The sequence below is a fragment of the Theropithecus gelada genome, chromosome 1 (assembly GCF_003255815.1).
Source record: "Theropithecus gelada isolate Dixy chromosome 1, Tgel_1.0, whole genome shotgun sequence".
In the NCBI taxonomy this organism is placed as follows: Eukaryota; Metazoa; Chordata; class Mammalia; order Primates; family Cercopithecidae; genus Theropithecus; species Theropithecus gelada.
Window position 1 is genome coordinate 153,601,125 of NC_037668.1, and position 14,065 is coordinate 153,615,189.

General features: G+C 39.6%; 2 protein-coding genes across 8 annotated transcripts in view; one reads left to right on the forward strand and one right to left on the reverse strand.

Moving 5' to 3' along the window:
• The window catches only part of DTL (denticleless E3 ubiquitin protein ligase homolog), a 67,574-nt gene extending 60,887 nt beyond the window's left edge, over positions 1–6,687 (reverse strand). For 2 of the 3 annotated variants that reach the window (XM_025383609.1, XM_025383600.1), the window contains exon 1: positions 6,278–6,667. Coding sequence is in view for 2 of the 3 variants with exons in the window: in XM_025383600.1 (XP_025239385.1) it covers positions 6,278–6,329 (52 nt within the window). In the remaining variant the exon portion in view is untranslated. Of the gene's footprint in view, positions 1–6,277 lie in introns of all 3 variants that reach the window. The other variant, XM_025383593.1, reaches the window with a different exon arrangement.
• Positions 6,560–14,065, forward strand: part of INTS7 (integrator complex subunit 7) — a 96,545-nt gene continuing 89,039 nt past the window's right edge. For 4 of the 5 annotated variants that reach the window (XM_025383554.1, XM_025383575.1, XM_025383561.1 and 1 more), the window contains exon 1: positions 6,560–6,876. In XM_025383554.1, the coding sequence (XP_025239339.1) occupies positions 6,783–6,876 (94 nt within the window). In that variant the 5' untranslated portion in view covers positions 6,560–6,782. The remainder of the gene's footprint in view (positions 6,877–14,065) is intronic. The other variant, XM_025383567.1, reaches the window with a different exon arrangement.

Genomic DNA, 14,065 nt, shown 5'->3' on the forward strand with positions numbered 1-14,065 from the left:
ATGGGTAAATTTTCACTGAATTTAGAACAGAGAACAGGAAACTCAGGGTGGAAGAAAAGTTTATTCTGCTTGGGTCAGAGATCTAACGTGCACTATGGTCCTACATAGTAAGATATCTTCAGAGATTTGTTTTTATCATACTGATTTGTGGTCAAGACATTTTAAACATATAAAAGAAACATTCATTCAACAAGTAATTACTGAAAACCAAATGTTCAATAAGCATTGGAGGAAACACTGAGTTTACAATCTATTGAAAGCATAACAAACTCACATTTTAGGGTACTCTGAATTCTCACTTTTCATCAAAAGTACTATGTGGAGAATACATCCTAGCTTGACATAACCTCAGACAAATCTACATTTGTGTTCACAGACATAACCTGAAGGAATCAATAGAAGGGCACCAAAAAATTTAATCCAAATTTAATAATTAGTTCTGGGGCCATCATGTCATAATTTCAACATCAGATATCATTGTAAAGGAGCTGTTAAAGACCACTAAAAGAATGCAATAGGCTGGGCGCATTGGCTCATGCCTGTAATCCCAGCACTTTGGGAGACCGAGGCGGGAGGATCACGAGGTCAGGAGATCAAGACCATCCTGGCTAATCCGTGAAACCCCGTCTCTACTAAAAATAAAAACAAAAACAAAACAAAAAAAATTAGCCAGGCATGGTGGCAGGCGCCTGTAGTCCCAGTTACTCAGGAGGCTGAGGCAGGAGAATGGCGTGAACCCGGGAGGCAGAGCTTGCAGTGAGTCGAGACTGCGCCACTGCACTCCAGCCTGGGCGACAGAGCAACACTCCGTCTCCAAAAAAAAAAAAAAAAAAAAAAAAGAATGCAATAGTTACGTTGAGTTCACAAGTATTAACCTACAGAATAAGTGTGTAAAAACAAAAGCCTCTGTTCAAAGGTTATGTAAATATACATGTTTTGGAATTAAAAAAAAAAATCAACTGCAAAATGCAAACTCAAAAGGGACTTTTGAACAACTTGGTTGAAATGAAGATGATACACTTCAAAAAACCTGCAATTTTTTACAATTAAACAATGACTTTAACTCTGCGTCACTGCCTACAATTAACATCCAAACACCAATGAATGGTGAGTGATTGGTCCTTGCCTACTCCTCTACTTATGCAATCCCTGCAATACACACTTCACTGATGAACCACCCTAAGCTAGTTTTGGATCCTTATTGTGTTATGAACATGAAACTGTAATGCTTACCTCCACAACACATTTGGAAAAAGCTATTATTTCCTCATTGTACAACTTAAGCCCCTAGAGTTACATGCACATATTCCAAGTAGTATACAAGAACATGAGAGTTTTCAGAGACTAAATTTCCAGATACAGTAGTCACCCCTCATCTGTGGTTTCGCTTTTTGTGGTTTCAGTTACCTATGGTCAACGATAGTCTGAAACTATTACATTGAAAATTCCGGAAATAAACAATTCATAAGTTTTAAATTGTGTGCCATTTTGAGTAGCAAGAAAATTTCACACTGTCCTACCCTGACCTGTCCAGGGTTATGAATCATCTGTGTCCAGAGTATCCGTGCCATATACGTTACCTGCTCTTTAGTCACTTCGCTGCTTTGTCTGTTACATAGTTGGAAGGTCAGTAGTAGCCTAATGTTATATCACAGTGCCTGCCTACGTCATTCATCTCACTTCATCTCATCATGTTGTAGGTATTATATCATCTCACATCATCACGAGAAGAGCAAGTATAGTACAATGATATATTCCGAGAGGCCACCTTCACATAACTTTTATTATAGAATATCGTTATAAGTGTTCTGTTATTATTAGTTATTGTTAATCTCTTACTGTACCTAATTAAACTTAATCATAGGTATGTGTCTGTATAGTAAAAAACACAGCATACATAGGGTTGGGTCTTGGAACATATCCTTCAAGGATAAGGAGGTACTATTGTACTCAACTACGATATACAGTCATATGTCATGTAATGGCATTTTGGCCAAAGACAAACCGCATACACAATGGTAGTCTTATAAGATTATAATGAAGCCTAAAAATTCCTATTGTGTCTTAGTTTTTAACAAAAGGTTTGAAAAGTTAAGAAGAAAAAAGAAAAAAATTTAAAATAAAAAAACTTATAGAATAAGAATATGAAGAAATAAAATATTTTGCACAATTATACAACGTGTCTGTGCTTTATGCTGTTACCACAAGGGTCAAGAAGTTAAAAAATTTAAGATGTTTGTAAGTTTAAAAGTTACAGTAAGCTAAGCCTAAGGTTAATTTATTATTCAAGAAAGTATTTTTTAATCAATTTAATGCAGCCTAAGTATAGAGTGTTTATGATGTTTACAGTAGTATAATGTCCCAGGTCTTCACACTGACTGACCACTCACTCATCGATTCACTCACAATAACCCCGAGTCCTGCAAGCTCCCATTCATAGTAAGCACCCTCCACAAGTGTACCATTTTTTATCTTTTATATCCTATTTTTACTGAACCTTTTCTATGTTTAGATACACAAACACTTACCATTGTGTTACAGTTGCCTACAGTATTCAACACAGTAATATGCTGTACAGGTTTATAGCCTAGGAAAAATACACAGCTTAGGTGTGTAGTAGGTTCCACTATCTAGCTTTAAGTATACTCTGTGATGTTTGCACAATGATAAAATCACCTAATGATGCATTTCTCAAAATGTTATCTCCATTTATAAGCAACTGGATACTATATATGCATTTCTAAAACTCACCTGTCTGAAAAACCTGATGTCTCTGAGAAGGTTGAGGTATCACTTTATTCCTTTCCCTTCATTACTTCCTTTCTTCCACTTTATAAAAGAAAGGCATTCCCGTGCCCCAATCTTAAACCTTGCATTGATCCAAAGAATAAAAACTTTTGGGTATCAAATATTTTTAAATAAAAACAAATAAACTTTTGGAACCTTAATAGATAAATAATTCCTTCAATAAAGGAATCATAAACACCCAAATTCATCTCTTTAAAAGATGTACTTCCAACAAAATTTTACTTTTGGTTAATAATTACCAAAATTGGTAATCTATATTGTTTTAAACAATCATATAGTACTAATAATTGAATTGAAAATTCAATCCATAAAGAAGTTTTAACACTCAGAGGCTTATGACAGAAAACAGCAATTTAAATACATCTTTTGACACAGAGGGGTATGACAAGAGTGATCAGTAAAAGAGCTTTTCAAGCATAAAATTAAATTACTGTGGGAGAAATGAAATGGAAATAAATTCAAGAGGAAAAAGCAGCTATATGGAATTTCTAGCAGTTACAGAGTTTGTTCGTATGTTTCTAAAAAATGGATGACGTGATTATCAAATCACTACAGTATTTACATTATATTAGATACACTTAAAAGAGTGATATAGCATTTTTATTTTAAAATGTCAATATTCCCAATATGGTCAGAAATTATATTCTTTGCATTTGTTTAAATTTATGATAAAAACTTTTAGATATCAATCTGAAAATACACAGAAGAGTCATCAGATTTCCATTTTAGAAGGATCATTAGCAGCAATGTGGAGAATAAAGTGAAGACAGACAAACTAGGAGGCCATCTGGGAGACTTCTTACAATCCAGACAAGAAGGCATTAGGGCCCAACCTAGGGAAATGGAATGGTAAAAATAGAACACATCCAGGATACAGTAAAGATGCATAATCACAGAGATTTTAACGAAATGTTTTGAATGTGTAACTATGAGGAAGATGAGGAAGTCTTTAATTGACTCAGGTTTCTGGCTGGGAAAACTGGTTTAAATAATGAGGCCACTCCCTAAAATTGGTAATATAGCAGGTTTGGGGGAGAAGTTGAGTTCAGTTTTGGGTATTTGAGTTTGAGATGCTTGTGGGATTGACAGTCTGCGTGATAATCAACCCACACAGCTTTTACAGAAATGAATCTCAGGTACATGAAGTCTTCCAATAACATCAATTTGTACAATGTCATTTCCTCATACTGTTCATGAGAAAAAAAATCAATTCCTGTTTGAGGCCACTGGCTGGGTGGAGTTTGTACATGTGCTCCCCATGTTCACAGAGGTTTTCTCCAGGTACTCTCGTTTCCTCCCACATGCCAAAGATGGGTATGTTAGATTCACTGGCATGTCTACATGGTCCCAATAGACAATGGGTGTGTGTGAGTGCTTCCTGTGATGAAATAGCGTCCGGTCTAGAGCTGGTTTCCACCTTGTACCATGAGCTGCCAGGATAGGCTCCGGGCACCCACAGTCCTGAGCTGGAATAAGTGTGTCAGAAAATGAATGAATACAAATAATTATATAATAAAAATGGTAAACTTTACAATAATCATACAAACGAATGACAATAAACGATTTGGTATGAAAGGGATCAGTGAGCTGCCATATTTGTGATTGTTTTTGAACTGGGTGGTTGTAGGAGGTGCTCCAATTTTCAGTTTGCAAACATTTATTCCTTGATTTAGCCCACCACTACTATGACCGAGGTCACTCACTGATACGCCAAACTTGGGTAAATAATTATCTCACTTGTTTTTATTAATCTTTCTCAAATGTATGTATAGCACACAATTATTTCAACATTTAATATTAAAAGTGTTTTGGGTCTTTATTTAGAAGTTCAGTGGTGTTTGTATGACCAAAATATGCCACTGGAACTTAATTCTTGTTTATATCAAGTAGCCTATGGTAGAGTAGGTTTAGTTATACACTGTTTTCCCTAAAGTCACAGTTTCCAAGAGCCTATCTAGACATTAAGTGAGGACTTACCGTATAAGAAATAGAAAGTTGTATGTACATAGAAGTGGAAGAAGCCCTGGTTATGGCTGTGATCATCCAAAGGAGTAGGAAGAAGAAGAAAAGGGGCCAAGGAGGGAACACCAACACTGAAGAGGAAAGGAGATGATTCTATAGATTTCAGTGGGTAACATATAATAGTGAATGAATTTCAGTGTCTATTGTGTAACAACGAATGAGTACTTGTGAACAGGAAAGAGGGAAGGGAAAGGTAAACACATGGAGAATTAGGAGAAAATCTGTCACAAAACAGTCTGAACAGCTCCCCCAGGACACACATATAGTAAGGTGTGGAGGTATAATAAAACCCAAGCAGCACTGTGCATACTGTCACTCTTAAACAGAGGACAGAGAAGTTAGTCAAACAAAGTCCCAGAAGAGAAAGAGGAGCATTTAGAGTATAATTACAAAGATTATCTATGAGGGAAAGAAATAAGAATGGTATAAAGTTTCAGATTGCTAGCAGGAAGTTGAGGGACTACTTCTCAGTCTCTTTCTCAATATCATTTTCCTAGACTCATCCCTGAACATAAAAATTCCCCTCTCAGGTTCCTTTTCCACATGGTTTCAAGAGGAAAAAGAACCTCTGGCTATAGTCGATGTTCACATGAGTGAGATTTTATTTCTGTCCAAGGTTAGTCTGCCTACTTACCTTCCTTAACAGAAACTTACCAAAAAGTTTAAGTTGATGACACCCAAACCTAGCCTCAAATCTCTTATTACCAATGTTTTAGCGTAAGAAAGTTAGATTTCTACATATTAACATGGGAATACGTTCAACTTATACCATTAAAGTGAAAAAACAGGACATTTTGATCCCATTTCTGAAAATAATAGATATTACCTCTAGCGTCGAAAACATCTGGAATAATATACTTCAATCTATTAACATGGGTCATCTCTGGCGGATGTGGTTACAGGCATCTTTCACTCTAAATGTTTATGACCATGTAGTAAACGGGGAAAAAAGATTTTGATCCTGTTAGAAGCAGATATCCTGTCTTCTCTGCTTGACTGAGTTCCTTAACAGTGGGTCATATTCACTGGTATATACCCATAGCAAATAGCTGGGCTCACTAAGACTCTACAACAAACGAATGAATAAATCAATGAGTATGAGTTTTGACCATCTCAAATAACTGTTGAGAGAAACATACACACACAAATGCATGCATTTTCCCGTTAACGCGCAATGGAGATGTAAGCTGTAAGAGGCCTTGGAAGGCAGTTATTTCGACGTCCATGCCTACGTTACGATTTTAAAAGCCCGATTACGATTACAAGTGTTCCGAGGAGATGAAAGCACAGCTTTCTTCAGTAGTCCCAGCTAACCCTAATTTACCCTTGCCATGGGAGAACTCAGAAGCTGAGTTCAGAATTGGAGTCGGCCCTGGTCGGAGGTGGCGTGTGTTTCGGGGTAGATGAATCCCGCCAGCTCCGAGCAGCGGTTGGGACCGTTACTCACCATTTCTCAGGACGCCAAGCTGGGGCTGGCGAAGCACCGAATTGAAGAGCATCAGGGCCGGAGGAAAAGGCTCAGCTGAGAGAAAAGTCGTAGAAATGCCTCCAAGTTCAGCAAAAATCGCAGCTTGCGCCTCTCACAACACAAATCGTTATCGCCTCCAACTCCCGCCACTGTAAGCCCCGGCCGCCAAACTCCGCGCCAAACTGACGTCACGCTCTCTGATTGGCTTCCGAGCGACGTCCGGGCGCCTCAGAGTCATTTCCCCCTTCGGATCCCCGCCTCCTTTTCTCCCAGCCGCGGGAACCTGGAGTCCAAGAGCTCCTTGAGCGCCTGCGCAGAGGGCAGCAGAGGCGACTGCGAACCGCGGGGTGACCAGGGCGCATGCGTAACAGGGCTTGACAGCGCGCGGAGGAAAAACCAACAAGAAGGCGGCGGGAGAAGATGGCGGTTCTGGGGTAGAGTTTGCAATCTTTCTGACTAGGCTAGTCGAGTAACTATTCGGGTCATGGCGTCAAACTCAACTAAGTCTTTCCTGGCAGATGCCGGCTATGGCGAACAGGAACTGGATGCCAACTCTGCCCTTATGGAGTTGGACAAAGGTATTCGAAAGAGCGGGCTGAATGGGTGAAACGGGCGTGGGGGGAAGTGGCGCCACCACGTGGTGGTAGCTTCAGAGGACGGGTAGGCGCATGCGCTTATCTTCGCTGGGCGGGGAGTGCCTGCGCTTTTGCTGGGGCGTGGGCTTTGACCCCTTCGGGAGGTTGCGGGAAATTTGCAGGATTGTTTGGCCTTACACCGGCTAAACAAGTGGCGAGCTCTAGTGAGAGGCCCGTTTTGACCACTTGAGGGAACAGCCCCCTATTTTCTAAGCAGTGACAGTGGCTGGTTTCTAAGAAACACTACAAAGAAATTGTGAAATTGGTTTTCAGTCTGTTCAGTTGAGACCAGGTCACCATGAAATGTGCTGAATAGTTGTCTTGCACCGACTTGACAGCGATTCATTTGATTTCCGTAGCTCTGTTACCTGCGGGTTACAAGGCAGGCTAACCATGGCCGAGACCATGCAAAAAGCCCTGCTCATTCTCTGCGGACAAGTTCCAGGAGTTCTGTTTCCTTGCTTACAGGGAGCAGTTTGGTGTAGAAGGAGCTTTGGGGTTGCACTGAGTTAAATTTCAGTGCCGCTAATTTTATGATTAATTTCATCTAGCCTCGGTTTGTCGTCTACCAAGTGGGTACAGTACCATTGAGCCGGCAGAATTGTTGTATTAAGTGACTTAATGGTATGCTAAACAAGCATTTAGTAAATGCTGAAGAGATATAGATATGGATTTGGGACGCAAGGTCGGAAATTTGTCAGTAAAGAACTCGACTGGTGATATGAAACCTGTTTCATATTAAGGATTTTTATTGTACGGGAAACATTTCGGCAGCTGGTATACAATTAAATCTTGATTAATCGTAGCCAATATATAATGTTGGAGAACAGGACTAGAACTCAGAAGGATCTCTCTTTAAGTCCCCTTTGAGCCACTTCCCAGTTTTCTGAGTTGGATATGTCTATTAACGTTTTTGGGACTCTTTTTCCGTTTATTTTTTAAACTGTGAATATTTTTAGTGGGTTAGTCTAAATAAGAGTTTCTCAGGCTCTTATAAAAGCTTTTACCTCCTGATAAACACAAAAATTTCACAACCCCCAATGGGATATTCCTTTGGTTGAGTCTCAATATCTTTAGTGCACTCCCATCAACCAAGAAAATGATGTTGAACTTTTCTTTCTCTTACCAAATCTATAGCGTTTTTCTCCTCTGAAAAATAAAATTATAATATTAAATATGTTTTTCTTTTCTTTTTTTTTTTGGAGACGGAGTCTTGCTCTGTTGCCCAGGCTAGAGTGCAGTGGCGCGATCTCGGCTCACTGCAACCTCTGCTTCCCGGGTTCAAGCGATTCTCCTGCCTCAGCCTCCCGAGTAGCTGGGATTACAGGTGCCCACCACCACGCCCGCCTAATTTTTGTATTTTTAGTAGAGACGGAGTTTCACCATGTTGGCCAGGCTGGTCTTCAACTCCTGACCTCAGGTGATCCATCCGCCTCGGCCTTCCAAAGTGCTGGGATTACAGGCATGAGCCACTGCGCCCGGCCTTAAATGTGTTTTTCAAACACTTTCCTCCTCATTCTGATACATCTCTTTCTTATCCCTACCAGTTCTAAGGACATTTTGTATCATGCTGGTCCAGCTGAGCTTGTACCATGCTGACAGTAGGATAGTGGTTGTGGAACAGTGATCAAGATGGGGCACTGAAGAGGAGTCTAGAATTGTTTAATTCCTCAAATTTTACAGTTGTAAGAAAAAAGCCACAATTTTCCTTTTTAAAGAAAAGTTGAAATGAAAATATTTTATATCTGTAAGAAAGAAATCAGGTGTCAATCTTAGACACAGAGTAAGTGATCATTTTCACTCCTCCCAGCAATGCCTGGCGTATTTTACAGATGAATCTCAGGCTCAGAAAGATGACTTGTTCTTTTTCATCTCACCTATAGTATCTTTTAAAGCTGTTAGGGAATTAAGTTATAGAAATAGCCAGTTTCATGTAGAATATAGTTGAGTATTTTAAATATTGAGTCATTTCATCTTGTACCTGTTAAAGTACTTCTGTTGTGTGAGCTAAAGGTCAGAAGGCTACAAGTTACAACTCTTTTTTCGTTCCCAAACTCCAAGGAATGCTGTTTCTGAAATATCTCCCCCACCTCAGCACAGACACTCAGACACATGACTTATTTGATCAGGCTTTGTACTAGGAACATGGCAGTTAATGAAACAAAACAAAACTCCTGCCCTTATAGAGCTTACATTCTAGACAGCAGATGCAGACACTCAGCAAATACAGTGAACACGTGACAGTTAGTGATACATATTCTAAAGGAAAATGAAGCAATGAAGGGGACTGGAGAAAACTGATCAGGGGCTGGAGTTGATTTCTTATTTTATGAAGGATAGGCAAGAAAGACCTCCTCAATCAAGTGGAGGAACAGCAAGTGCAAAGGCCCTGAGGTAGAAGCCTCCTATGCATGCAGTTATCTGGAGCAAAGTAATAGACAATGAGTATAGAAAGATAACCAGAGTTGGTTGGGCGCGGGTGGCTCACACCTGTAATCCTAGCACTTTGGGAGGCCGAGGTGGGTGGATCATGAAGTCAGGAGATCGAGACCATCCTGGCTATAATGGTGAAACACCGTCTCTACTAAACAAAATACAAAAAATTAGCCGGGCATGGTGGCAGGTGCCTGTAGTTCCAGCTACTGGGGAGGCTGAGGCAGGAGAATGTCATGAACCTGGGAGGCGGAGCTTCCAGTAAGCCGAGATCACACCACTGCACTCCAGCCTGGGCAACAGAACAAGACTGTGTCTCAAAAAAAAAAAAAAAGAAAGAAAGATAACCAGAGTCCAGTTCAGGTAGGGCCATGCAAGCCATCAAAAGGACTGGCTTTTATTCTGAGTGAGATAGGAAACCATGGAGGATTTTCAGCAGGTGTGTGACATGATCTGACTTTCCTTTGGAAAGTATCAGTCTGGCTAGTGTGTGGAGAATAGACTGAAGTGGGGAGGGTCAGGGACCCAAGTAGGGAGACCAATGAGAAGGCAACTATAACAATCCAGGGAAAAGAATATAGTGGCTTGGACCAAGATGGTGACACTGAAAATGTGTGAAGTGCAGAGATTCTGGATATACTTTCAAGGTAGAGCCAACAAGATTTGCTAATGGATTAGATGAGGATATAAGAGTAAGTGGTCAAGAAAATTTAGAGGTTTTTGGTCTGAGCTACTGGGAGGATGTATGTATGTTTAGTGAAATCAAATCAGTTTGTGATATGTTAAATTTGAGATGTCTCTTAGACATTCAAATGGAGATGAGTAGACAGTTAGACATCAGATGTAACCTTTGAACGCTATTTTAAATAAATATTTTGTGGCACTGGTGTCGCTGGAAACACACTCGGGAAATGCTGCCATTCATAACCTGTTATATATTTATAACCTATTGTACTTTATTCTGAGCCTTTTGAGCAAGCATTGGCAGTAAGCTGGTTGTTTCTGATCTCTATAGGAATAAGTGGATACTATTTTGAAGCTGACTCAATTCCATTACTTTAGGATGTAGTTAGTAACAGGAAAATCATCCTCCATATGATAGCCATTCATTTACTCAACAGATATTTACTGACCACTGCATTGTCTCAGGCTCTGTACTCAGACTAGGGGCTATATTGGCAAACAAGACATCTTTAAGGAGCTTGCATACAAATATAAGGAGATAGACAATGCTAGATCAAATGTGGCGCTGTTAGGACAAGAAGTTGGATTTTGCGCAGAGTGCAATGGGAAGGCATTGAAAGTTGTAGGCTGATTGCCATGCTGACTGAGCTTCTGTAAGACTGAGCATACACAAGCAGAGTTAAGTGTTATAATCAAATACATTACAGCTTATGTTTATCTGACACATTTCATGATATAATCATTACTATACGTAATTGGCAATGTAAAGAATGCATCTCACAAAAATTAGTGTAACTTTTTCACTAATATAATTTCTTAGTCTAAACATTTTTAGATCAGCTGATGGGAGGTTATCCTGATGATTTGGGAAAACTTATGCAAGATCTCTTTCCACCTGGGAAAAGAGGAGTCTCTTAAATGACATTATTCAGCCTATCTGCCTTCTGCAGTGTTGACCTTGGAAAGGATGAGGTAAAAGCAATGGGGAAGAGAGCAGTGACTCATTCCTTTTCTTGCAGCTGATGCAATGGGAAGAGAGGAAATATAGAGGGTAGATTTGTTACTAGAGGTGCTGGTGGACGTAATGCTGCGTGAAAAAGCTTGATGGTGTGCTTAATGAAAAATTTAGTTATGAAATAGAGAAATGATGTGAATCAGGAAACTATCTCTACACTCTAATTCCCCCTTAGACGCTGTGACCTCACCTGTATTCCAAAATACCTGAATTCTCAGACCATCAAGATTGTCAAAAAGGACCACAGATTGCTTTTACATTATCTATATGGCTCAGATGTCGTTGGTGTTTCAGTAAACAAATATGAGGCCTTTGAGGAAGTATCTTCATAGGCCCTCCTGAAGAGAAAGGCCTCAGCAGCCAGATTTGTTTCAGGTGACTAATTCCCTACCATAACTGATTGATTCAGAAGGAGGCATGTGACCCACACGGAGTCAAATTCTTTCTTCTAAGAATCTCTGCTGCCAGACCACACAGTCTGACAGTGTTGAGAAGCGGACCTATAAAATCATGTTGAATTAGGCCGGGCGCAGTGGCTCACACCTGTTGTTGCAGCACTTTGGGAGGCCGAGGTGGGCGGATCACCTGAGGTCAGGAGTTTGAGACCAACCTGCCCAAGATGGTGAAACTCTGTCTCTACTAAAAATACAAAAATTAGCTGGGGGTGGTGGCAGGCACCTGTAATCCCAGCTACTTGGGAGGCTGAGACAGGAGAGTCACTTGAACCCAGGAGGCAGAGGTTGCAGTGAGCTGAGATTGTGCCATTGCACTCCATCCTGGGCGACAAGAATGAAACTCGGTCTCAAAAAACAAAACAAAACAAAAAAACATACAGAATTGAAGCTAAGGTGAGACTCTGGGCAACTTAATGCCACATAAAAACCAGCAGCCTGATTGGTAATTCCTTCATGGGCTATGAACTAATCCAAAAATTCAAGTTTTTACTGAAACCCACAGACTCATTCTTGTATATTACTAAGATTTACTGTCTTGGAATTTGCAAAATAAGTTGTTAAATATTCCTAGAAGTTGGTATACATAAACTCAAATTTGTTTAGGATTCTAAATTAGTATTCTCATGTGCATACTGGATGACGTTGCATATATCTTACCATGTACATTTACAGACATGTTCTGAAATTTGGGGAATGGATGCTGCCTTATTAATGCATCATTAGTTTTCACTATCATTTTACTTGTTTCTATTTCTGCTTTTTAAATATAAAAATTGGCTTTGCCATCAATTTTTTAAGCTGTGGGTTGTATGCTTGTGTTCATATTTCTACCCATGTCGCCCCGACACCTTTTATTAATGTATAGATTTCAAGATTTGTTTGTATTATGGTTCAATTTCGAATCATCCTTATTTCTCAGCAAATGTATGTCACAAAATCTCCTAAATTGTGTGTGTTTGGTAAGGTTTTATTTGTAGTGTTCTTTGTAGTGGATGTTAGTTATGTTGATGGTTGCTTAATATCTTTTGAACACTCTTTTTGTGCTTAAGGAATGTCCCATAGCATGAACCTTGTCTAACCAAGGTAGAAGCAAAAACTCATTTCCTAGTTTCCTTTGCAAGAATGCAGGATCTGACTTAGGCTCTGTCAGTCAGACACACCTCCTTCTCACTGTCTGATTTAGAAGTTAGAGATGCAAGAAGGAAGAGTTGAACTGTCCACTCACAGTTCTGCCCTGGCAGCAGCGGTATTTCTAGTGTACAGTAGCAACAACAATGGCTACAATATTCCTAGATGACAGCAGAGCTCATTGTTGCATCTGATGTTTCCTACCAAAGACAGGGTTCCTCCATCCAGTTGTTTGGGTAGTGTGATATTAGGTGTTCCTAGAAATTTAACCTTAAAAATGGTTCTTAAGCTTTTAATAAACTCATTTTCTGCCTACTAAGCCAGAGTTAGCTTCTGTTGCTTGCAACTAAGAACTGCTGATAGATGCAACTTGGAGATTTGTGCTGTTTTGAAAACTTGATTAATGTATATCCCAAACCCCAAGTTTACCATAATTTATGGCATTCCCCTAATTCCCTAGAATTCATCACCTCAGAATTCCACTATTTAATCACTCATTTAAATGTCTCATTCTTGAATCTTAATCTCTTTCTTTCTAGTTGCTTGCTATAGATTTTAGCATAATGGTTAGCACTATAGCCTCTGGAGCCACATTGCCAGAATTTGAATCCCAACTCTGTCATTTGTTAGCATTGTTGTTTCTTACGCAAATTGCTTAACTAGTCTGTGCCTGTTTCCTCACCTTTCAAATGGGGAAAATAATGGTGCCTAATTTATGTGATTTTTAGTGAGACTTTAATACATGTAAAGTGCTTCAGAGTGACTGGCACAGAATAAGCACTTCATGTGTATTATCATTATCATTATATTTAACTGCTATTTTGGCTGGTCTTTATTTTCATTCAGACCTCAGTATTTCACCTCTCTACTTTTCTGTACCTGTTTTACTTCTTTGTTCAGTTTAGATTTCATGGTCCCTCATTTTATTAACTTCATTTACTTTCTTACCAGTACTTTAAATTCACATCCAATGTTCCATTCTTTACTATCCTTAAAGGCAGTCAAAAATTGCTGCAGAAAGTCATACAGTAGGGTACATGGCTATCATTATAAATGGCAGCCAAATACACACTGACCTTCAACACGGACCTGCAGTACTGTAATGTTTCTGCAGTACTACTGTGTTTCTTTGGTCAGACACTCCTACCTTCTTCAGTAACATTTCAGATCTTTTACTTTTCTAAAACCAGAGATCCTGGGGTTTTATGTGAAGTATGATTTGTAAAACCTGACAGTGTGTTCAAAACCTTTAAAAACATTGTGCCTGTCAGATAACAGCATTCTGAGGACCAAATTCGGCAGCCTAGTAGTTTTGTAACTCCAGTGTAATCAGTGTGGGCAGGCCAGTCAAATAAGTTATCAAGTGGCAGAAGTTAACTTGAGAATCTAGGTGCTGGCTGGGCACAGTGGCTCATGC